Raw genomic sequence first — 26,642 nt, 5'->3', positions numbered from 1 at the left:
GTTTATACGAATGATGGCACGTGCTGACAAATAGCAGATCTACAGATCTTTTTGAGAAAGTGTCAGTCACAGGTGATTCTAGACACTGTTGTGAGTGACACTATGCAGAAAATCCCAAGGGGGCGTTCTTCCACACAGTAGATGTAATGTGAAGGAGCCCTCTGGTGTCAGTTATTGTAACAAAATTACCAATTGTATATCTACAGATGGTAAACTTTATATTCTGATATACTGTCATTTACAAGCACATTTAAATTAATGACCACCCGCCATATGACAAAACAAAATTGAAACAAAACTCATCATTTGTATTGAACTATCTCTACATGTCTTCCTTACCCCTGATATCAGAGTTCTTGATAAACTCGACTTGGTCCAGTAACTCTTTGACAGTACGCTCCAGTTTCTGTGCATCTTCTCTCAGAGCGTCCAGTTTGGTGTCAGTGCTGTTTTCCTCTTTGGTGATCTGGGACAACGTCTCCTCTGTCTGGTTCAACTTGTTACTCATCTCAGACATCAGGTCACTGTGAAACAATTAGATATACTTGAAATAAACAATAAAAAAAACACAAAATAACTTTGGTTCAATCTTGATTGATTTAAATGTGCTCTATAAATAAAGCTTGATTTGATTTGATCACTGATCCTCTCTTTTAGCCACTTTACCACTTAAACCCTATATAATCTCTTCTCTGAAAATTGCAAAGAATGTTCAAGATGACAAAAACCAGAGCAGCCAAAATAGCCACATGACAAATACTGTGTTGTATGATGGTGTTGTGCGACAAAAATAGCTGATCTATAAGTACGCATCATGACATGACATGACATTTTTTAAGTTTTTAAAACATTTGCCTATAATGAGATGCCAAAAAAAAAATGGCAGGTATTCAACCTGCCATCCCTAACTTTGACAACATTATTCCCCGCCAGGAGGCTGACTTACGTTGCCTGTTCCAGCAGCTCCTGGATCTCAGACAGTGGCTGAGTGGCTGGGTTCTGAGCTAGGATGGTTCTGACTTCCCCGGCACTCCGCTCCATGGTCTCGATGGTCTGCTTGTAGGGGCCAGTGATGCCGCTGGCCTTGATAGTGTTCACCTTACTGACCAGCCGGTGGGTTTGGTTGGTCAGCTGACTCACAATCACGTCCCAATCGGCAAAGCACTGGTGGCAGCGTTGGCAATTCGGGAATGTACCAGAGTAGCCACGGGCGCAGACGTCACACCGGGGCCCTGAAACACCCTCCGTGCACACACAGTGGCCATTGGCTTTGTCACACTGCTGCTCGGCGATGCCCCGATAGTCACAGTCGCACGCTGGAAGGCAAACATTGTAAAAAGAAGGGTTTTATAATTCATGTAGGAAATGACATTGTAAACACACTTAGACTTTGTAAACGGGTCACAGCGGAATGTGACCACAGACAATACTTTTTATAGAGACAGAAATGGCTTAATTGATGGCATTCTGGGAAGAAACCTCTTTTTATGATTTTATTACACTGCACTCTTGCAGACTACACAATTTGCATAGACTCAAACAATGAGTAAATCAGCTTGCAGCTCTGAAAATTACTTTGTCATCTGGAGAGTGGATTAAAAATGTCTTTTGGACATTAGCATAAGACTGCATTTTCCCTGCTATCCAATGACAGAAATGTCTGACAAATTCCAAATGTAATCCCTTCATCATACTAAAAGACACATCTCATAAATGTGCTGGGGGTACTGGAATCAGACTAAAATCATTTAAAAACAGAAATAGGATGGAGGATGGCACATTTTTAAACTGTATTGAAGTCTAAGGATGGACACCTGATTTATACTTAGCTTGATGCCAGTGTCTTGCACTGAAAATAGCCAATCTGCCAGCTCGCTGAGACACGTTGTGAGCTTGTAGATCTTCAATTTTCAGCACAAGACACAATGCAAGTATAAATCTGTCACAAGAAAATTACACCAGCGCATATTACTGGTTTACATGATTTACCCATGATTTAAGCCACAAAAATCAAAAATCAAAAGTCAAAAATCACCACAAAAAAACGAACAAAATTAAAAATACAATCATTTGTTTCCAGAAAAGTTGGTTTTGTAATCAACCATTTCTAGGTGAAAATTAAAAGTTACAGTTTGTGTCCTGAGAGAACACACACACGTCACCTCCATGACCCTGCTGGGGGTCTGCTTCAGTGAATGGGTGGGATGGAGAGAGGAGGAGGAATGGGATGAAAGAGGATGTTTGCTCAGTTCAAAGGCAGTGTGTGGAGTGTGTGTCAAACAAAAGACTCTACCATGGGCCCCTGTGGTCTTAACAAACAAAACTCTGAGGAGCATCAGTGACAAGTGTCCATGACATGTGGTCATGTTTGCACATACAAGAGGTGCAGACCTTCTCACAGACAGACAAAGGACAAAATGATATCTTAATCCATTCCTCATTTGAACAGGACACTACTACAGCTGTCTTAAATTGTAGTATTTATCTTAATATCGCTGTATGTAACTTAAGTACTCGGTTTACTAATCTGGCAAAAGGGACATGTCCCTCCTTTTCTTTAACACACACACACACACACACACACACACACACACACACACACACACACACACACACACACACAAACACACACATATATGCGCGCGCACACACGCGCACACACGCACACACACAACAAGAAAAGGCTCAACTCCTTAGAGCAGTCATCAAGTGGAAATATGCAGTGAATTTGACCTCCAGGAACCGGAGCTAAGGTCCTGTTGTCTCCCTCGGGGTGTTCGCTTCGCTCATCATCGCTATCAGTCAGGCCCCTTCCTCAGCACACAAGGGCCCCAACAACTCCACCACTTCACCTGAATGTCCCCTTTCACAGCAACCCCCGCCCCCACAACCCCCCACCCCCACCCTCCTCCAATTTGACAGATTAAAGCACAGGCTGTGTTTGCACTGTGGAAGAGCTTTTGACACACAGAATGGCCACAGAGGCCAGGTGCAAATAGGGGGAATCTATGTTTATCCCTCCCTCTGTGCTTGACAACCCAGCTAATGCCCTGAGAGCAGACTAAACACTGTGGCGAGGCAAACGTTACTGAGGTCAAGCAGTGTAATGAAGACAGGTTACAGGTTGGATGGAAGTGTAACATTATCATCTACAGACTGTATGACTGTATGAATGAATGACCTTTATTTCCATGTCTTATCTTACGACAATATTACAAGACACCAAAAACACTATTATAAAGCATTACATTCATTCATAAAAGAATTGCTGTATGTTATATAACTGTGCCTATAAATGTCTAGTGAAAAGGAAAGTGACTTTGCTTTTACATGTTTATTATTTCATGCTTACAAACATAGCATAGGAAGGAACTTTGAACTAGGATTGAAGTTTGCTGCTATGCTGTTTGGACATCTTGGGAGTGGAAATCAAATAAAAATGACACAGAGACTTTTCTCTGTTTCTGCTCGGCAAACCATCTGGTCTGCATTACAGCAGATAAGTAAGGGAAGGGAGAATTTCAGTCTCTCCGCAACATCTATCTCCCATCTGGCTTCTATTGGACTGTCTGTGAGGTGGGAGGAGGGGGGGGGAGTGCTACATCCTTGCTGGTGTGCAGCTGAAGCAGCCTTTTACAAAGCTCCAAGACACGCAACATTGCTAATGGGGTGGAACTGAGCAATGACAGTCCACACGCTACAGCCATGTTGACCACAAGACACAGTTTTGAGGTCAGTGCAGTTTTGAAGTTAAAAGATGCTTTGACTTTAAAGACAGAACACTGTCCTCAAGTGGGGAGTTACGAGCAGCCAGCATGCCTTGCCTGCCTTGCCTTGCCTTGCCATGCCATGTCAGGGAAATTCAATTGCACAAAGACACTTTTGTGGCTGGTTGAGCATAGAAACATTATAATGTGGTGTCTTACAATGTCTTGTAGAGTAATGTAAAAGCCTTGACCACACATTCCACAATGCATTTTTGTGGTTTTAAAATGGGAACGATTTAAATTGTGGTATATCATCAATTGTAGGAGAAAACTATCCACAAAGTGTCCACCAGTTTCCCAGCATTGGAAGCACTGGAAACAGCAAATGAAATGAAACCAATATCAGGTCCTCCTCCATAAAGGTTTAGTGCCATGCTTGGCTGTTCCACAGCCACATTTTCAGAGTGGGTCACCACAGGTTGAGAGGAGGGAGGAAACTCGATATTGGGGGAGCAGTCGGGAGACTTCCTGCCTCATCCTGCCATTCCAAACAAACAGTCACGACTTCTGTCAACACGGGCCCCTCTCCGTCCTCCCCCAGAAAACACAAACCATGTCGTCTTACAACACTCCCTGCTACGAACCGGCAAACAAACCAAAAGTCTGGGAAACATTCACCCTGGAATTTAAGGTAGTTACCAAACGGTTGGATAGATGTAACATGATCATTATTTTTTTTAGAATATTTATAATCATCAATATATATAAATGTATGGAGCTGACAGACTGTTTATGAACTGATATGGAATTCATGCTAAAACTATGATTTCACACAAACAAATCCACTGAAGAGCGGAGGCAACAACTGCAGGCCTCTTTGAGGTAACAAACCCATTCAATCAATCTATAGCCACTTGTACTCATGTGGTTATTTCAGTAGCTGAATGTGGCCTTTGAGATAAATCAGCGAACCGCTCCACTCAGCTAGCCTTCAGATAGCCTTGAGAAAAGAACAGAGGGTCCTTTTTTTGCAGCAGGCACTATGCTGGACACCCGTCTCTCATATACAGGAAACCCGCTATCAGAACAAAGGTGCATTGTGGGGGACAGCGTGATATTGGAAGGCTCAGACAGATCCCCTGCCTGGTCACCGTGGCAACGCAGCCAGCGGGTGAAGGAGCACATCTGGCCTCAATATCGCGACGAGCTGCAGATGACTGTTAGATGCTGGGAGTTTCGTCCCTCCACAGCTGAAGCTGCCAGGCATTTTCCCACGATAGAGGCGGACCGGAGAGGAGGGGAACCACTGCTGATAGGAAAGGTATCTAGCGTAGGCTGAAATGTTATCTGTTAACCCTATATTCTGGGGCAAACATTTGGTGAAAATAGTGGCAGGTTTACAAGCTCACATGTCAACAAGTTGTGAGCTTGTAGACTGGCTATTTTCAGCGCCGAGATGACAAAAGAGAAAAAAGAAGCAAAGTATAGAGCCCTGGGAGACCCCAGTCAACTAAGTACAGTATAATATACTGTACTTAGTTGACTGGGGTCTCCCAGGGCTATATTTTTATTACATATAGCTATATCATAGGGTTTAAGCAATTAACTTTGAGATCCCGCATGTCTGCACAGGCACACACAGAAAGAGAAATGGACAAACACACACACACACACACACACACACACACACACACACACACACACACACACACACACACACACACACACACACACACACACACACACACACACACACACACACACACACACTCACACACTCACTCACTCACTCACTCACTCAGGCACTCAACTCACCGTTGCATTTGACCTCGGGGTCTCCCCAGAACAGCTCTCTGCATTCCCTGCAGGTCCGACCTCCAAATCCTGGCATACAGGAACATTGACCACTTATCTGGAGAGCAGAAAATAAAAACAATACTTTAAAATTCACACAAAGGGAGGAACGTTAAGGACACAAAAAACACAAAACGAGAAAAGTTATTTAACATACCAGGAAGCCGCTAAAGCCAGGCAAGCACTAACTGATGTGTGGGTTAAACTTGTGGCAATTTTCTTACAGGCTGATGTGTTCTAAACTTCTAAACCTTTGATGTTAACCCATTGAGACTTGAAGCCGATTCTACATGTCTCCTAAATCTCAACAGTATTCTGAAAAACGTATGTTTCTATATCAGTGGTGTTCAATCTTTTTCATGTCAAGGACCCCCACAATTATATGTATTTGGCCGCGGACCCCCATCAAAATATTTTGTTCCAGGGACCCCCAGAAGCAAAGATTTGAGTTAAAAATGTTCGCTTTAAAAATATATATATTGAAAGATTTGCACACATTTTCAAAAATAGAAGATCTACAAGCTCGTAGCGCGGCACTCGGTGCCGCGCTATGAGCTTGTATATCTGCTATTTTTGAATAGCCCAAAGTGTAAAATAATGCTTTTTAGCTCAAATCTAAAAATGACACAGTTCCAGGTCTTAATGGGTTAAATGCCATCATATGACCACACCCCCCAGTGTCCCTTTTACTTTTCCAACAAGCCATACCTCATTACAGGAAGTTCCAAAGGAGTGGGTGGGGTCACAGTCACAGGCGTCGCAGCCCCTCTGGCTGGGTAAGTTCCAGTGGTCAGGGGCACACAGGTCACAGTACTGGCCAACCACGTTGGGAAGACACTGGCACTGCCCACTGCTGCGCTCACAGTGGCACTCGCCCACCGATGGGCAGGTGGCTGGGTTGGTGCCAAGGTGGTTGCATACACATCCTAAGTGGGCAGAATATATACATTACAATGCAGGCGGTAATGATAACTTTCTATGTTATTTTTGTTTTATTTGTGAATACTTGCGTGTTTCATTACAATGTGATTTGTGTGCATTGTAAGAAACATTTTAATTTCTCATACCGTCGTCGTTACTATTTATCATAACAAGTTGTCAGTGGTGGAAAAAGTACTCAAATGATTTACTTAAGTAAAAGTACCAATACTGCAATATAAAAATACTCTGTTACAAGTAAAAGTCCAGAATTAAAAATGTAATTGAGTAAAAGTACTAAAGTATTGGCATCAAAATGTACTTAAAGTACCAAAAGCAAAAGTACTAAATATTTGAAAATAGCCGATCTACAAGCTCACAACACGTCGCGATGCGACACGTTGTGAGCTTGTAGATCTGCTATTTTCAAATAGCCTTGGTATAAAATAGCGTTAAAGTGGTTAATGCGTGTTTCATTATCATAATTTATACCATACAATCTGCAAAGTAACTAGTAACTAGAGTTTTCAAATAAATGTAGTGGGGTAAAAGTACAATATTTGCCTCTGAGATGTAGTGGAGTAGAAGTAAAAGTATTGGAAATTGGAAATACTCAAGTAAAGTACAAATACCTCAAAATGTTACTTAAGTACAGTACTTAAGTAAACGTAATTAGTTACTTTCCACCACTGCAAGTTGTGGAAGTGGAGGTGGCTTTGTCCCCAAAAATATGCCATGGCATCATCTGCATACAATAACCAAATAACTTACTTCTGCAGTTCTGCACAAGAGCATCTCCATAGTATCCCAACTTGCAGCTCTGACAGCCATGTCCCTCCGTGTGGTACAGGCAGTTGAGACATTCCCCTGTGTTGGCATTGCAGGAGCCTGGGTCCAACATGTCAATGTTATTGTTACACTGACACGGCTGGCACTGCCCGCCAATCTCATTGGGATTGCCATAGTAACCCGGGGAGCATTCGTCACACCTTGCGCCTGCAGAAAGCAAGGAAAGAGAATCAAAGAAAGAGAGAGTGAAGAGGATTGATACGTTTCATTTAACATATTGTATGACACACAGGTTTTAATTTTCATAAATAATGCATTTGCCAGACATGTTTTATGGTAAGGTAATTGACATTTTGCCCAGCTACTGCCTTAAAGGGTCCCTGTATTCTAAAACACACTGACATGTGACCACAGTTTTCTGTGGAATCCAGTGATTCAATCAGTTTATAGTGACAACTCATGAATCGATGATCCAAAGTGTGTGTGTTGTTTGATTGGCCTTGTTGAAACCGGCAATGCTATGAAGCACTCCCAGCAGGGTCACAGTCACAGGCCCCAAAACACATGCTGAACAGGCATACACTCACATGCACTAACATGCACTCCAACTCATAAACAGACTCTGGGAGGAGTTCTAAATGTTTAGGGTGATATGTGGAATAAAAGTCTCCGATTCACAAAGCAGCTTTGAATTTCCTGATAGTCATTCCCTGGTACCAGTCTGTATCAGTATTTAATTATTCAGCAAATACTTTTAAGAGAATCTATCTTATATTTTGCCTGACTACTGACAACACATAACCACTGACTACACATGACTCTCAACCCATTGGTAAGACAAAATTCCTCCTCAAGAGATAATTAGGAGTGAAAAAATGAGATTAAGATGTAAGAATCAGGGATACACAAGACAATGAACGAGAAGAGTTGACGTGAGAAACACCAATAAGAGAGAAAGTGCATTAATTATTCCTTCCACACATCAAACATGTCACTCGCCACACACAATATTACACCTACTCTTTCAGGGGAAATAAAGAACAAAGGAGAAAGTACATTAATTATGCAGTTCAAACACAACAAAGACACTCTCATCCAGAGCAGGATCAAGTCTCACCTCCTACCCATGCAGTAAAATTAACTACTACCTCTACATTTCCTGGCATAATAACACATCTCATCAAATGTAGCCCTATATCACATTCCACACTCAACCTCTATGTGTTTACATCACAGAGGAAAACCACAAAGCCTCCATCAGGACCAACCTCACACTGCATATCCGTTTTCCAGGGGAAACAAGTTCCAGCGTGGCAAAGTGCTGCCAGATATGTAATCATACCCATCATGTGGATATTTAGAGGGGTGTTGGGTGAATGTGGTTAGCAGCTGTTTGATGCCACGCTTTCAGCTTTACCTCTGTAACCGGCGTTGCAGATGCAGAACACCTGGTAGGAGTCCAAGCCGCGGTAGCAGCCTCCGGAAAACTGTCGCCCGCTTCCAGGGCCATCAGGACACATGCACGGGCGGCAGTGGTCACCAGAGCCCAGCACGGGGTCACCGTAATAACCGTCCAGGCACCTGTGTGAAGAGGATTGCATGAGTCATGATGCATAGAAGTAAAATGGCATGGGATTTAATGGGATGTTGAACTTTAATGGAACCTTACATTGTATAGCTACCTGGCCATAATATAAGTCTGAAATGTTGTCAATCATCGCATTTTACGTTGTATACTTATTAGCGTATAAGATAAGATTGTCCTTTTGTCAGTAGTCGAACGTCAAAAGTCAGTAACACACTACATGTTACAGTGCAGATCTCAAGCAAATGACAAAACCCCTCAACCCATCATCTGAGTGCATAATTGACCAACCTTTCACAGTTGTGTCCTGTGGTGTACTCTCTGCAGGCCAGGCACAGTCCGCTGCGCGTGTCACACTCCTCGGTGTGACCGTTACAGGTGCAGGGCCTACAATTGGGGAAGCCCCAGTATCCCGGGAGGCAGCGTTCACATTGGCGGCCGTACGCCCCCGGAACACACTCACACTGACCGGTGAACTCGTGGCAGAAGGGGTTGTGTGAGCCCTGAGGATCACACTCGCAGGCTGTATGGGCAGAGGACAGAAGAATGGAGGGAGCGAGGAAGAAGGGGGTTAGTTTAATGGGGAAATAATAGAATGCAATATACAGTAGAGTGCTACAGTTTGTAGATCTAAAAACAGAAAATAAGTTCACAATGGGTTCCCATGTCAGGTTTTCATTGGTTTTAACCATAGGGTTTTTGATTTGTATGTTTTCTATGACAACCGTGAGATGAAAAAGCCATTATGTGTGTTTTCAAACTTAGTAAAAAACGCAGATAATTGTCTATGTGGTTAAAAAATCGTAAAAAGTGTGTTAATTCTTAAAACGTATCTTGCTGAACAAAATGTGTCAATATCATAAGCCTCTGTTTGCTACAGAGCTGTCCACACTGTAGATAAAGCTTCATTCCAATTGTAGTCACCTCTGCAGCCACTGGGTCCAAACTGGTATGTAGAAGGAACACACGTGTCACAGTTCCTGCCCACCACGTTGGGACGACACTGGCACTGTCCACCGTTAGGGTCACACACTGTGCTGAGGGATCCTTGAGGGTCACACTGGCATGCTGGGAAATTGATTCAAAATGATACACAAGTTAGAGAAAGAAATGATGCAATAACATTACAGGTTAAACTACATATCACAGACTTCATGCAGATTAACCTCTGTCAATCCCTAATCTAATAACAATAAAAGCCTTGTCTCATTACAGAGCAACACAGTTACATCAGTAGCAGCTTTATAATTCGTCCCACACTGACAACAGCACAATAGACTCCTATACCTGTCAAAAGAGGTGTGGAAAGCAAGATGGACAGAGCGAGAAGAGAGAGTGGGGGATAACTGTGGAGGAGTGACAGAGTGGGGGATAACTGTGGAGGAGTGACAGAGTGCCTGCAAGGTCATTGCAGAGGAAGGTGGTTTGAGGCAAGTGTGAGCAAGTGTGTGTGTGTGTGTGTGTGTGTGTGTGTGTGTGTGTGTGTGTGTGTGTGTGTGTGTGTGTGTGTGTGTGTGTGTGTGTGTGTGTGTGTGTGTGTGTGTGTGTGTGTGTGTGTACAAGCTGTGAGCTTGTAGACAAGTTATTTTGGCTATTTTTCCAAATTATTTAAAAAATGTTATTTTTTTTAACGTTTTATCATTTTCTCCCAAACAATGGTTACCTGGTTGATGTGGTTAACTGTGTTTCGGCATGTGTCTACAAGCACGACTATCTTGTGTGTCTTCCTGCACACTACACGAGTGGTTCCTCATTATAGTGTGTGTGAGTTCTGACGTTTTATCACCATAAACAGCCCCTAAGCAACTTCCTACCCAACAGGTATACACATGTACCTCCTCATGGATATCACGGCTCTTGTCTTCCAGTGTAGTAAACAATGCTAAAGGTGAATTATGTATTGTCAGTGCATGTTAATGCAACACTATGTTAACCGCTTATATACTTTGCTGCACGATAATAGTGAAAATATCCAATATATAAGCTCACAATATGGCTCATGGAGATGGGTAACTCCAACACACTAGACATCATTGCATTTTTTTGACAGTTATGTTATCATGGCTTTATGCGGATTCATTGATTTGAAAAGTAAAGAAAAAGAAAAGAAAAGAGTAAGGACTATGAATAGTCCTTGGGAAAAAGATGGATTAATTAATTAATGAATTAAATTCAAACATTCATGTCATGTAACACATCCTCATAATAACATGATATAATTCAGGTTAAAAACAGGTGAAGATTTTAATTGCCAGATATTTTTGCTTTGCACATTATGACAAATTTGGCTTGGTGAAGTTGGTGCATTGAAGGCATTGAAGTTGCCTTTTGTTTGCAAACAGTATGAGTATTCGTAAATAGTATATACTGGATAACATAATGGTACAAGGCCACTGTGAAGTAAAGTGTGCAACAAAAATACTACTGAAGCTGAAAACCTATCCAAACCACCATTCTATTCTGTAGGTTAAATGAGGACGCACAGGATATGAGACTCATGATGCAATCAAGGGTCTGTATTATGTGGTTTTAATTATCATTTAAACACGGCTTAAGTTGGTCTAGAAAGGAGACAAAATGACTCCCTAACCAGAAGAGTCTTTGTGAGGGCTTGCTGTGATGCCAGATGAATGTGACTGATAAGGTTATTCTCAGGAGAACCTAAAAACAAGCCCAAAGCTAATTGAGATAACATGATCTGTGCGGCTGACAGTTTGAACCTCTGAGCATTCCTAGACAGTGAATACATCTAATTGGGATTCCAATAACACAGAGATTGCAGACATAGCAATTTGTTTACTTTACCTGCAGAGACATGACAACATTTGCTTTAATTTCCTTTTAACGGTCATCTGTGCCCTTGGCTTAATAAGAACATTTTAAACAGTTCTATTTAATTCTGTTCAATTCTATTCTTTTCTACTCTGTTCTGTTCTATTTAGTACCATCTCCAGTTCACAGATCTCTATACGTCCAGTTAAATTACAAGAGGAATATCTTCCCCTAATAAAACAAACTGCCTAAGGGAAACATCTTTTTCCTCAATGTGACAAAGAAAGGTGAGAGATTTATGAGCCTGGCAGATCAAGAAGAAAGTTCCTTGCCGCATCTCAGGAAGAAGAACACACAGCAGTATGTAATCACGCCGCAGGCCCTATGCATGCCCATACATGAAGCACACATACAGACAGAGACATGGCGTAAGTGACCGAGAGACCGAGAGTGATGAGTGAAATCGGTCGGAAGCCGTTTTACAAAGAGCACATGCCTAAAGGACACAGGAAGGGGGACTGGATGGTATGTAATGACATAAGAATGACTGGAGGGGATGATAACACAGATGGAGGAAACAATAGGATGGAAACAGCTGATGAGAAGACAAGACTGGAGATGGAAATGGAAAAATATAGGAGGAGGATTGACGTGTCAGGTGACAGGTCAGCGTTGGAATGTCATTTCGTCTGACTTTTGCAAAACATGTCAACAGCAGTTCAGTTATTTTCTTAATTGGCATTTTCTGATTTATTAGGAAGTAGCCTTTACAGCAGAGGGAGACAGGGGGAGTTAAATTAGTTTTGCAAACTTTGACAAGATGATAAGTAAATATCTCCAGTGATCCAATTGTGTCTAGACCTATGCTACACAGTTTATTCTCCTTCTGCCTTACATGGCCAATGTCTAATGTCTTAAAACAACCAGCCCTCTGCACAGGGCCACCACAAGACCACAAATGTCGAATATACCATGCTTTGTCATTCTGCCACCTGAAACGTATCTAGTGTGGCATTTCTAGGAGTGACGTTACGTACACCTAGGGGGTTCTATCATGCAATGTCAACCAAATCACGCTTGCATGCTCCCACGTACAGTATAACAACATAGCACATGTACCTTTGGCCCCCTGGTGCAGCAGCGCAGAAATGCTGAAGATGAAGTTGCGGCAGATGTCGGTCATGGGGGTTTTGACCACACTCTGGCTGTTCTCCAGACAGCGGTACCGCTGGAAGGTTTCCCATGCATTGCTGGAGTCTCCTCCCTCTGAGCCTGTGAATATATCCAGATTCCTACAGTGGGGCATCAGGACGATCTGCATGGCAGGGGACATAACGGTGCAGAAGATATTAGCTCACACTTTGGTGATAATTAATCAGCTCTAGAGGAATAAGCAGGACTCAAGATCAGTAGGCTATATTTTGCTAACTTAACCATTAGTATTTTCCCTCCTGAGAATATAGGAAGGCTGAGAGAAACAGAGAACTATGGTACTACATATGGTTAGCTAGGCTAACACAGGAAGTTTGTTTGTTACTTCCCTAAAACACCCTAGCCAAGTTTCCTAGACTCTTCTCCCACCTGCCTTCCAGGCTGTGGAACGACCCCACTACCGCCCAGGACAACACACTCACTGCCCATTTTATGCCACAGTCTTAAAACTCACCTCTTCACACTCTACCTCAACCCCTAGCACTCCCCATCCTTTCTTGTCACCTTTTTAGATATATTCTATATATACTACGCAGATGTATGTTGGCTACTTGTTCACATGTTATGTTACTTTGATAGATATACACTGTTTGCTTGACCACAAATGCTTAGAATAATATAAATATCGCATGTTGTTTAGACAGATGAGAGGTTTAACACTTACTTGGTATCTTAGTTACTCTGAAGCACAACTTTGTTTTTCTTTGCACTCTACTCATGTGACAATTTAACCTGTCATTTATTGACACGGGTTCTTGCACTTAAGTAAGTGCAAGAAAGTTGCTCTGGATAAGAGCATCTGCTAAATATGTTATAAAAATGTAACTGTAATGTAAATGTAAACTGTAGCCTACATAATGGTTCTCAATTAGAAGTATAGAAAACACTGGGGGAAAATCATGTTGAGCGACACTAGTCGATAGGCTTGCGTGACTAAATATAAATAAGCCTCAACAGTTAAGTCATTTTAACGGTGTGTGTACTCACAGAGTCAATCAGTGTGTACGGGGACTGCACGTCACTGGCAGCAGAGTACAGAGGAAGGCTGAGACGAAGGGTGTAGTTGAGACCCGTCTCAAAACACACCGGTCTGGGAAGAGCCACATAGCTGTGGAGACACAGACAACCATGCACTTTAATACAGACACAAGTTTGACACTGTTTATACACAGTTGTGTTTATGTAATCCAAACACAGGTGGACGCAAAGAGCCACTGTGTAGACTCATCATTACACAGGCAAACATGGACTAATATCTACTTGACAAGGCATTAGCTGGAGAGAGAGAGACAAATGAAGACAGAGAGCATGGGAAAGAAGGTTGGAAATCCTGACAGTGTAGCTCACAGTAAAATCTGGTTCATTTGATGCTTGTGCAATGGTGACATTTGTACACTCTCAGCGTTAAATTAATACTCGAGAGTGAGAATGAACCCATGCCCTCCACTGTGTGTTCTCGTACCGTGAGCCGGGATGGAGGGAGGTCATCTGGTTGTCGTCATCGGGCATGGTGTTGACACAGCGGCTGTCTGCCGTGATGGACCCTGGACGCATCACTGTCATCAGCACCTCCTCCCACTGCTCTGGCAGCTGCAGACGTGACACAAACAACAGGTTACGTGTTAATTTAACTCTAGTGTACCCTTACATTTGTAAATTAAATTAAAGCAATAAACCACAAGAGTCTGTGGATTTTACAACAGCTATGAGGCGTAGTGAGGCACGATGCGGAAAAGGGTTTTAATAACAATTTAATTTCCCTAAACACTAAGAGCCTGCACCTTAAGCATACGTTTGTGCTGGGGTGTAAATATTATAGAAGAGGCTTCATACCTGTGGCTCGTAACGTATGATGATGTCATACTCCATGGAGTGGGGAAGGTTGTCAATGGAGAACTCGAGGTAGGCTCCCTCGGGGACGTTGACCAATCCAGTACCAGTCCAGGTGGGATTACGGTCCTGTGGGTGTGGCCTTGGTACCAGCGTCACTCCCTGAAGGAGAGGAAGAGGAATCAATTAGATTAGAATTACAGACAGATAATACATGGGAAAAAGAGCATTATAATAATAATAATATTCAGGTATATGGCAGTTTTGTGTGCTTTACAGCAGAATAATGAAACTGGAATGACAAAATAAAACAACAATTACATTGAGTAAAAAAACACATCGCAGTGACCCTGACAACAAAAGACAACTCTGGACTTTAGGAACAGAGTTGAAGGACAGAACATTTCAAGAACATTTCTTTAAAATTCAGAGAGTTTTTGGGGAAAAAAATGTTTTTTTAAGTTGCCTATAATGACATATCATGTTGAAATTGGTTTTAATCTCCCTGGTAGACTAGAATCTAGTCTACCAGGGAGATTAAAAACAATTTCAATCTCTAGTCACTAGATGAGTGGGGTTCCCCCATTCATGGTCAGAAATTTCCCGATGCAATATAACCAACCGCCACATAAGAATAATGCCTGAATACTGATTGACACCGACAGGATGAAGGGTGAGGCTTTGGTCATGAGAAAAAACAAGACCAGGAGACCTGGTTCTACCAGACCCAGAATGAAGTCCTAGTATGTAACACACCTACAAACCACTTTATGAAAAAACAGGTACAAAACATGCCCATGTATGGACGAAAGGGGGACAGACTTTTATGGCTGGGGCCTAAGGACAAAGGGGGCATGCCCATGTATGGAAAAAACAGGTACAAAACATGCCCATGTATGGACGAAAGGGGGACAGACTTTTATGGCTGGGGCCTAAGGACAAAGGGGCATGCCCATGTATGGAGAAAACAGGTACAAAGCCTCATGTAAGCCAGAACCCCTGGGTAAAAGGTTGAAAATGTATTCGGGGAAGAGCACTGCATGAAAAACTTTCAACCCATTTTCAGTTAAAAAATGGTTGAAAGGAAACTCACAGGTCCAAACTGGGCGAACTCTCCCTCGTAGGTGTAATGATCCAGAGCAATAAAGTAGAAGCCTGATTGGACCTGGTCACAGCGCCGGCCAAACATGTGTTCCCTGCACACACACTGACCCGTCTCCTGGGAACAACTGAAGAGAGAGAGAGAGAGATAAGATTTCTTCCAAAGCAAATCAATGGGTCACATTGTTTTAACCAAGGGCCTTCCTTGGGCAGTCATTTTTTTTAAATGTTAAACATTTCCTGACAAGATGAAACTATACTATACAAGTGCCCCCCCCCCCTATTTTACCGGGATGAGATAAGGCAATTGCCTCAGAAGATGCCATTGAAACAGTTGAAGTATGAACTCACTCATTGTTAACTGCTCCTCCCGCGTCACAGTCACATGGTCTACAGCCATCCATGTCGTTACTCAGACCCCAGTGCTGAGGCTGTAGAACACACACACACACACACACACGCAAACATGTATCGTTAAAAAAACTAAACAAGGCCTTCAACGATGTCATTATTGCCGGCCTCCCACCACTTAAAAACCTGTGGAAGGATGTTCTTTGAGGTTGGGATCGTTGGTGGGGTGGGGTGGGGTGGAGGGGTTTCATGACCAGAGATTTACAGCTGCAGGGGCGGGATGCTAGCAAGGACAGCCAGCAAACCACTTAGTGGTAACACCAAGCCGAGGTAAAGCCACAAGCCAGGAAAGATGTATTATAATGAGTGTGTGTGTGTGTGTACACGAGGCCCACTACAAATCGTATTAGGAAATTATTTAAGGGGAGAACACATGTCGAAATAACACCGGCCATCATAGCCGCGGGAAGTAGGGGTGCTGAGGGGGCTGCAGCACCCCCTGAAAATAATGTATACAAAATAATAATAATTAAAAATATTATTAAAAACATTTTTGCATAATGTGCCTGTTGTTGTTCGTTATTTGGGGGGGATTTAGTGCAATATGTGTTCTGGAACCGAATTAACCAAATTAAAGTAACAAAAAAAAAGTAACAAACCCAGAAAAAAACGCTAATTTTCGCGCATGCAGCACTCTTAACCTAAAACGTCTTCGGCCGGCCAACATCAGTAGCATACATAGGGTGCGTTCGGAAATGCGCACCAGGAGCGCACTCGCCTATTAGTTTGTATTGGCCAGTCTGCTTAGTGCTATATTTCCGAACGCACCCATAGAGTACGGAGAGCTTCTCTAACCATGGCAAATGAACCAGCTTTACTGTGTTACAATACTCCTCCATACATAGGATAAAATAGTTATCTAATAATACAAAATAAAATAAATCCTATTTTCAACTTTTAAAAAATCCAACACTCACCAGACATTGGTCACAGTTCCTGCCGGTCACCAGACCTTTGCAGTAACAGTCACCTGCGTCTGAGTCACAGGGACTTCCACCCCCTATGGTTCCCAAAGGATTGCAGGTGCAGGCTAGATGAAACAATGTAACCATTAGTTTCCATTCAATTGCAATACATTTCAGGCATTTAGCTGACACAGTTATACAGACAAAATTACGATGAGAAAATCTGTGACTTCAATTATATCAATCAATTATACATGAAGATTCCAAGGACATAGAAATATTTGTTATATCTTATCTGTTTTGTTTTAGGCATCTGCAGTCTTGTTCCTACACAGTTCTACTCACTCTTAAAATTAAATTAACTTTTGGATTTTGCTGTGATTTGGTTGTTTATGATTCAGGAATTTGGATTACCTGACACACTTGTTCAACAACAATAAACGACACACGTTTATTCATGCACATTTACAACAACATGTGGTTAGTTAGTCAATAGTCATATATGTATATTTCCCCTTACCCTGACAGCCCAGCGGGTGGTCACTCAGGCCGTAGAAGGCTGGTTTACATTGGTCACAGCGCTCGCCCTCCACGTTGGGCTTACAGCGACACTGGCCAGCGATCAGGCCTGTGTGCACGTCAGTCATCCTGTCACAGACGCCGCCATTCTGAGAGCCCACCGGGTCACAGTTACACGCTGCAGACACACAGATTGACAAAGGTTAGAGTTTTTAACACGGATAGGTGTGAAATATTGTAGTATGCTATGCTGTACTCACTGGGATTAATAAAACCTACTTATCTACAGTATGAACCTGTCTGCCTGTCTGTGTAGTGTGTACTGTATACAGTATGTTTATGTATTCTATGGGATAGGACTTCAATCAATCAATCAGTTAGCATACAAGAGCATGGCAGGATTCAATGTGACAATGAGTGACAGAAATAGAATGATGAGACAAGAAAAACATACCCACAATAAACAATAACTAACAAAGAGACCACTCTTGCTATAGTTGAAAACAAAGGAAAGGAAATATCCAAGGCCCCTACAGAACACAACGTTACATCTGAACTCAGAAGCAGGAAGCACTGTGCGCTCCTTTTTAAAAGACCTAAATATATATTTTCAAGGCAATCTTTAGCGTCACAGGAAAATGTCACGTGTTCATGTTCGTTCACACGCAATAGACGGGCTAACAAATGGAAGTGACAGCTAGCGAATCACAGAGCAAATGCTGTAGGAGGCCAAAGCATGACCTGATAAGGTGAATGACAATGATGCACAGAAGTATGATGGAATATTTAGACATGACAAGTATAAATGCATGGGAGTAATGGAGAGGGCATTAACACAACTCATTCAAATATTATAGCCTCCCCCCTTCGACATATCGTCGCTGTTGGGCAGAAACCTTGCATCTCCATATTTTATCTTTTTATGTTTTTTTTAAATGAATCCCCTATTTTATCCTTCGCCATATGACTGTGTCACGCAAAGCTATAAGCTAGTTTCTTTTCTGCTATTTTCTAAAACCTTTTAGAAAATGTTCATCTATAATGATATACCCAAAATAGGGATGCCAGGTCGAAAGTAGTTAAGTCTGCTTCTGGCCTTTATAAATATTTAACCAATCAAAAGTATTAAGAAGAGCTTGTAACTAAACTAGAGGGTCGGGCCTAGTAGCCTGGCCCGCACATCGGAGACAGAGACAGAAGAGCGTATAGACGTTCCTTGCAACACCTGTGCTTGTTTCTCGCACATGATTTGGCAACGTGCAAACCGAAAGCGAAACCTAACTGCAACACGCAAACCAAAAGCGAAACCTAACATGCAAGTGACAAACACGAAACAAACACGAAACCTAACAGACAAACAGAACAGAACACGCAAACACGCACACATCCAGTTTGCCAATAGTATATATAGATAGATAGATAATAACTAGATTGGATCCATTGAAACACAGGCTTTCCCCCCCATTTCCAATGTTTTGGTTTCCTCCCGACAGCGGCCATAGGAGCCTCAGCGCAACCTCTAACCGCCTCTCAAAACCCAAAACATGTGTGTGTCGGCGAGCGCCGCCGACACACACACTCCCCTCACCACACATTTGACTGGGGCGCCCCTCAAGGCCTTATTAAGCCCCTTGTGTTTCAACCGATGAAACGCCAGGGGGACATGAGATGATATACGAGCACAGCTCAGAGGCGCTGAGGTTAGGGTCGGGATTCACAGGAGAAAAAGCTGATAACGCTTCAAAGCCCAGGTGTTCTCTCTCAACTCCTGACCACAGAGGTCTCATCAAAGACTCAGACAGGAGAGGAAAAGAAAATATATGAGAGAAGTGCTGAAAATAAAAGGGTGTTAGTGTTGGAAAGATGAGAGAGTGTGGTTTGAACAGTATGAAAAAGTGAACAGGTACTGTATGTGGTGGGTGTCTGGATTTATGGATAATTCTGCTACTTTTCTCGTAGGTCGACTCTCGACTGCTCAGTTTTTACTGATCATCCACTTCTGCCTGGTTAGTATTTGATCATTCTTTTTACTACATTGTCCTATGAATAGTACATTGTTGTCTGTTGTTTGTCTTCAGGGTTTGTCAATGACCCAGTTTCCTTGATTGAATCAAGAAGACATTTTCTTTTATCTCAGCAGATCTTACAGTAAAATCCTTAATGGTAATTTATCCAAGTGTAACTCTGAGAGTGTACAAATTACAGGTCAATTTGGTTACATTTGTACACTCAGAGTTAAGTTAATGGCTGCTGCAACTAAACAGAACTTAGTTTAAGAGATGAGAATGTTACAATATAACTAGTACATCTGCAGTGGTTGGAGGTGGTCACCCTACTCTTCCATTGAGAACAATGGTGTTGGGTAGGACACCTAAAGGTTGACAAGTATGATTTGCCTGCAGATCATGCGCAATATCTCCCCCAGCCAAGCAGGGACTGCCTCTTGGCCTAGCAGTAGAATTCGGTTCAAATAGGTTCAAATCCTGGACATTGAAGTTACGGACTGCAGCTTTAACGCTGAAGATTTGACTGTGTAGGTTTGCCTTGGCATCATCAAAAAGTTTGAGGAACATATTTTAAAAAACAAAATCACATCAGGCAAGAGCTGCGCACTGGGGGGCCACTCACGTTCACAGACGTTGGGGTCCCTGATGTCCCTCTCAGGGTGCTGGTAGAAGAAAGGCTTGCACTGTTCACAGTTGTGGCCCATCGTGTTGTGCTGGCAGTCGTCACAGACTCCACCGCTAACGTTGGCCGAAGTCATGTACACCGCCATGTCAAAGTGGCAGTCGTTGGAGTGATGGTTACAGTTGCACTCTATAGGGTGACAAGAGTGAAAGAAAGTGTGAGAGAGGGTGGGTGTGGGGTGGACAGGACAACAAAAAAAAACTCATTCATTGTTTACAGCAGCCAGATGTTGTGTTGTAAACACGGCTAACAGGCAATGCAATTACTCTTGTTTGCTGAACAAATACACATACCCTGGAGAGCTGAAAGGATTATCTGAGACAATGCCACAAGAATCTCTCCTCAGTGACTGTCAAATAATTCACTTGGATTTATGGAAGACAATTAACTGTAATGTCCTGATTCTGGGCATGTCATATGCGAACATTCAACCAAAATAGCTGATCTACAAGATCACAACGCATCATGTTGTGACATGCTGTGAGCATGTAGATCGGTTATTTTCTGTATTTGACGTATATGGGTGATGGGAAGGTTTTTCTTATAATAATGGGTACTGACTTTTGCAGGCGTTCGTGTTGCGTCCCTCAGCAGGTCTCCAGGGCAGGTCATGGTAGAAGTCCTGGCACTTCTCACAGTTCAGCCCCATGGTGTTGTGGTTGCACATACAGTGACCGTGGACCTGAGAAAACACCACACAAAGGTCAAAAACGTTTGAGTTATGATCTTGACCAACTCATTTTGATCATGATTGAACGTTATCAATAAACCCCAAAAGCAGAAAGAGAACAGCTGATGGGAGCTGCATGCCAAAAACACTTCCTGAAATAAAGACATCCATATCCCTGATTTAAAAAAAAGCATAGTTGGAAAGCCCAGAGGAACAATATCAGAGATATTTTCATTCCAACCTCATCTGTGTACAACCCCTTTGAGGGGGAGCAGGAAATGTTTACATTGTCACCCTCATCACATCTGGGCTGTGTTAGTCTGTGAGGACAATGGAGACATACTGGCCCAATGACTCAGATATGCTACAAATGAAATGACCACATGTGACAGACAACTTATGTTGTAAGCTAGCTTGGACAATGAATGGGTAATAAAAGAGCAGCCTGTTTTTCAAATATATTTGGAAAACACAAAAATCATGGAAACAAAGCAACGCCTAATAGCCTGGGCTTATCTTTCTCTTTGCTTTGGGAACATTTGGCATGCTGATTCAGGGGGCTGCGGTCAGTAAAAACAGGACTGTGTGTGTGTGTGTGTGCGTATGTGTGTGTGCGTGTGCCTGTGCGTGTGCGTGTACGTGTGCGTGCGTATGTGTGTTTGCGTGCGTGCACGCGTGTGCGTGTTAAAAATGAGATAGAAATTGAGTGATATGCTGATGTACTAATGTCTTTGTTCAGCAAAGTCCAGAGTTCATTTAAAGCTGTGACTAAAATAAGGGTTTAGGACGGTTGAGGTCTGTACGGCATGATGAAAATGTGAGCCTGCCTGTACATCAGTACATTTAAACAATTCTGAAACATATTTACTGTATGCTTTGTACAGATTTGGCATGCTCATTAATTTCATACTGAGCTTTACGGTCTGGGGGAGAAGGAGACTGTATAAAACCAAACAGGGGATAACACAGACTAAACAGGAACCGCATTGTTTGCTTTTCTTCCTTTGTCAATACTCTCTCACACATAAGTATGAACAAACACAAACATACTTCCAGCTGTCTACAACCCAGGCTCACAAATAAACACAATCTTGGATGATGACTATGAGTAACACCAATCATATTTCCTGACACAAGCCAAATAAAACAGGATACACACACACACACACACACACACACACACACACACACACACACACACACACACACACACACACACACACACACACACACACACACACACACACACACACACACACACACACACAGGCCCTGACACACCAAGCTCAAAAGGGTCGAGTGATGAGCTATATATTAAACATTAATCTCTATGCCACCAATGGACATACTGTGTAGCTATTGCCCTGTGCTTTGTTGACTGTACCATGACCATGAGACAGTAGAAACAAGCTTCCACAGACTCACCATGCCCTCCACTCCTAGTGCCCCGTCGACAGGGGCACACTTGGAGGCGTGCCCGTAGCAAAAGCAGTTCCCTCGGACCACCATATCATAGATGGCATAGTAGTACTTCTCCTTGATCTCCACCCGAGAGTCCAGCAGGTTGTCCCCCAGTGTGTGGAGTCTGGTGAACTTCACCCTGAGGTTGGTGATTTTCAGCATGTCTGGAGAGAAAATATGGTATTTGTTAGCAGTTGCAATCAGTGAGCTTTCAACCATTATATCGTCCCTGTCGGACAGAAACCTTGGATCTAGATGGGTCAACTTTCTTGTGTTTTTATCATTTAATGCCGTACTTCGTTATTCAAGAGTGTCAAGCAACGGTAGTGAAAATAGCCGATCTATTCGATTTTATTTGGTTTACAGAATTTGTCAAATGCAGACTACAGGGAGCCAGATTCAGTTAAGTTGTATTTCTTTTCCTTTTTCAAAATCATTTGATGAAGCTTATTTATGAAGAGACAACACAGCAACCTGAAGTCACCAGTACATACTTTGGATTCTTGGGCTGTACGGGTCGTCAATGTGGAATGCAGGGTCCAAAACACGGAAAATGACCTGAAACAAGAATACCATGTCAGTATACTGACACCTGCACACTCATCCATATAGCCTAAAAGTTACGTAAAACTACAAATTAGTAATGACTCCTGGTAACTTTTAACAGTGAAAACAAACATACCTCTCCTTCGGTGGACGGCTCGATGTCAGAGTAATGTGAATCGCAAATGACATCGTCCACTTTTTGCATGGGACCCTGGGATATGGTACGGAAGGATGCCTCGCAGTCGTAGGCTAAGTAACGGTATACTTGCCAGTTCTTCCCAAAATCAGATGACCGCTCAATCACCATGGCAGCAGGTCGGAAGGTCTGTGGAGAAGGAAGAGAAAACATACTTGTCAGCAACTTACTGACTCTTAAGGTCAATTTTAAATGAACACACATTTTTGCACTGTATATATTGCACTGTATATTTGTTTTTTCCTATCTTTGCTTTATTGAGGAAGGCAGTGAGAAAGCTAAGAGATAAGTGGCAAGCATTTGAAATACTACACTATCTGCTGGCAATAACAGCAATGGAAAACATATTATCCTATGTTGTGCTGTGATGTTGTCATTGTATATCATTCCCCAACCAGACACATCTGTGGAGCACATTCAATGCCAAATAAAGCAGTGAATACACATGAGAAGAATTGAGTTCCACCAGCATACAAAATCTTGAGCACTACAGAGGCGTGTTTTACCTCTCCACGGACAGAACAACAGACACGTTTCTGTTCGGTTGAAACGTGTCCGTTGTTATGTCAGTGGAGAGGAAAATAAACTAAATAAACATAAAATATAATATTTATTTATAAATATAAATAAAATAATGTGAAAAGGACATTTATTGGGTGCTGGCTATTTTATCTCTTTCATGTAAATTACAAACAACAGGAAATGGTTGGCTTGACACAATGCTGAGCTTTTTGATCATGTGTGCAAGCACAGCAGCAATCTGATGTAATCCAATATAAATGTGTTTGTTTGAGTAAACACAGGTGTTCGTTGACTTCAGTGCCAACTGAAATGTGTGGCACTGCCCCTTCATTGCTTATATAATCCACTATAATCCAACACAAAATTAGGAGTTTGAGTCAATACAGGTGTTGACATCCACACTCCCACTGGCATTTGTCCAGGTACAGCGCAGATGTGGTCTTGCGTGTTCAAATATCGCTGATCATCTCGTGAAGACATAAAACATCCATTTGGCCAATACTGTAATTAAATGTCCCAGTCCCAGTGTGCCTGTGCACACAGTAAAAGCCTCACTGTTAATTTATCAATTTGTAACTCAGCGAGTGTACAAATGTAGACTCGTTGAGTTTAATTAACTTTCACAGTGTATCGCATCATCTCCCTGCCATAACTAAAAGCTGTGCTCACACAGGCAAAAATCTGGTCTGCGGGTATTTCTGACTGAATTACAGTCTTGTCTTTGCAGTTCAGTCTTCCCTGCACACGCTGTATAATGTGAACGAAGTTGCACAGCTGTTAAACTTCCACATGAACTTGATGACTTCACTTGAACCTGGCAGGATTCTGTATGTGACTTTGTACAGTAAATAAATCCTCAGGCAGCTCTGCTCTGGCTGAGTAAAGCGATACGACCCAGACGTACAGAGATCATAACCTAAGACTGGTTTGCGTTTTTTTCCCCCACATTCCACAAACTCACCCACAGCTGTATGTGTGTGTGTGTGTGTGTGTGTGTGTGTGTGTGTGTGTGTGTGTGTGTGTGTGTGTGTGTGTGTGTGTGTGTGTGTGTGTGTGTGTGTGTGTGTGTGTGTGTGTGTGTGTGTGTGTGTGTGTGTGTGTGTGTGTGTGTGTGTGTGTGTGTGTGTGTGTGTGTGTGTGTGAGAGAGAGAGAGAGAGAGAGAGAGAGAAACACATAGACAGAGAGAGAGAAAGAGAGGCACAAAGTGCGAAGCAGAGAAAGAGAAAGAAAGAGAGTGAGAAAGAATAGACCTCCCAGGGAGAACTAGCTAATCTGAAGTTGGACCCAGCATCCTCTTACGCCCTCCGGGGCCCCCCTGCTGTGGGCCATCCGGCCCCTCACACCCCCCTACTGAGGCTGCCCAGACTGCTTCTCATTCGTTGCCTACCTTAAAGGTCATGATAAGGTGGGTGAAATGAAACTCGGCCTCCAGGTCCAACTGCATGGTCACATTCTCCTTGCCTGGGAATGAAAGGGAGCAGGAAGTAGAGGATTTAGTGTGGGCTTTATAACGACTGTACATTTTTTTATATCCACATTTTGCTTTGTACATTTAACTTTCTATTGTTGCAACTTGTTGCACACCTTTTAAGTTAAGTTAAGTTTAAGTAACTCTTTTAAAGTTACTCTAAATCATATAAGTTGCCTAACATGCTGCTAACTTTAACAATATTCCAATATTCTCTGAGTTAAATGAACACTATAGATTTAACTGTGTAGGACAAAATGAGGACAGGGGGCAAACAGAAAGAAACAAGTGAAAGATGAAAGACTAGAGTAGAACATATTGGGCAAACGGAGAGAGAGAGAGAGAGAGAGAGAGAGAGAGAGAGAGAGAGAGAGAGAGAGAGAGAGAGAGAGAGAGAGAAGCAGAGATTGAATTTCAAGAGATGAAGTACTCTTAAAAAGTGGGGCATCGTCAAACTTTACAGGGAGAGGAAGAGGAGAGAGAGAAATGAAAACAGCGAGAAAAAAAGCGAGCTGGATTTTCACCAGGCCAAGAAAAACAAGTGAGATACATCAGTTATCCTCTCCTGCCGCCTCACTGTCCCTGCCTCACCGCAGTACAATGTAAACTGAAATAATTAAGTTCTAAGTAATTATTGTAAATGAAAAATAGATAGATTTCACAGCTTGACTCTTAGTGCTTCTCTGCTTTCTAGGTTTTAATGCATGTCGGCAGGGCTTTTACGCAGCTTTTAACAAATGAGCCATCAAATCTCTTCGTTCTAGTGGTGAGTCTAATGCTCATTTGAAACATATTTACACGTTGAATGAAAAGCAAATTACAACAAAACAGCTTGCTGTGTGCTGTGCATGACTAATGTTCCATGGTGGGATGATATTGGTCTACAGTATATCTGTCCTTGGATGAACTTTTAAGGCATTTGTTCAGTTTGTCGAGTTGCAATTTTGCATTCCACATGAAAACCTCAGTTTCCAGTTGCCAAAGACAGTACAGAACTGGTGCCTACTAGGTCAGACTCAGAGATGATAATGGTTCTACTACAGGGCAATAGTAAGTTCTCCATGAATGAATGAAACATTCCTCATGTCTGTCTGGCAGTTAGTCCACTGAGAATTAACATCCCTCCTGTTCTTCCGGAGAAATCTTCCCACTGCTCTTTCCCATCCCCACCCTTCCCCTAAAGCACCGCAAAGACCTCTCAAATGAATTACTGGAAGACAAGTCATCCTGGATTAATGTTTTTTGGGTTAGAAAAACAAAACAACTTCAAATTCATGTCTCTCTCAGTATGGCTCCTATATTTGATTTAGATGTCTTTATTGCATCCAGTGGATCCGGTTTGATCCAGAAACATCCCTGTAATTGTGCATGTATAAAAACATTCACAGTAAGTAAGTGAAATGTATTTCCAAACCAGCATGATACACTACGAAATCCTGAGCAATCATTTAACTCTGAGTGTAAAAAAAAATCCCATATGAGTCAGT

At 42.4% G+C, this 26,642-nt stretch overlaps 1 protein-coding gene across 1 annotated transcript in view; it reads right to left on the bottom strand.

Annotated features, from left to right (window-relative positions):
* lamb1a (laminin, beta 1a) overlaps nt 1-26,642 on the bottom strand; it is a 38,607-nt gene that overhangs the window by 7,430 nt on the left and 4,535 nt on the right. Inside the window, exons 4-25 of the mRNA XM_084059723.1 lie at nt 25,075-25,148; nt 23,105-23,293; nt 22,917-22,980; nt 22,387-22,586; nt 20,853-20,973; nt 20,232-20,420; nt 17,605-17,781; nt 17,097-17,209; nt 16,120-16,199; nt 15,761-15,896; nt 14,671-14,829; nt 14,300-14,427; nt 13,825-13,945; nt 12,745-12,940; nt 9,778-9,921; nt 9,145-9,376; nt 8,686-8,849; nt 7,251-7,475; nt 6,270-6,487; nt 5,523-5,619; nt 947-1,316; nt 340-524 (exon numbers count right to left, since the gene is read on the bottom strand). Coding sequence (XP_083915849.1) covers nt 340-524; nt 947-1,316; nt 5,523-5,619; nt 6,270-6,487; nt 7,251-7,475; nt 8,686-8,849; nt 9,145-9,376; nt 9,778-9,921; nt 12,745-12,940; nt 13,825-13,945; nt 14,300-14,427; nt 14,671-14,829; nt 15,761-15,896; nt 16,120-16,199; nt 17,097-17,209; nt 17,605-17,781; nt 20,232-20,420; nt 20,853-20,973; nt 22,387-22,586; nt 22,917-22,980; nt 23,105-23,293; nt 25,075-25,148 — 3,582 coding nt within the window. The remainder of the gene's footprint in view (nt 1-339; nt 525-946; nt 1,317-5,522; nt 5,620-6,269; nt 6,488-7,250; nt 7,476-8,685; nt 8,850-9,144; nt 9,377-9,777; nt 9,922-12,744; nt 12,941-13,824; nt 13,946-14,299; nt 14,428-14,670; nt 14,830-15,760; nt 15,897-16,119; nt 16,200-17,096; nt 17,210-17,604; nt 17,782-20,231; nt 20,421-20,852; nt 20,974-22,386; nt 22,587-22,916; nt 22,981-23,104; nt 23,294-25,074; nt 25,149-26,642) is intronic.

This window comes from Gymnoscopelus microlampas (assembly GCF_963454915.1).
Source record: "Gymnoscopelus microlampas genome assembly, chromosome: 6".
Lineage (NCBI taxonomy): Eukaryota > Metazoa > Chordata > Actinopteri > Myctophiformes > Myctophidae > Gymnoscopelus > Gymnoscopelus microlampas.
This window is presented reverse-complemented; position numbering and strand designations above follow the sequence as displayed.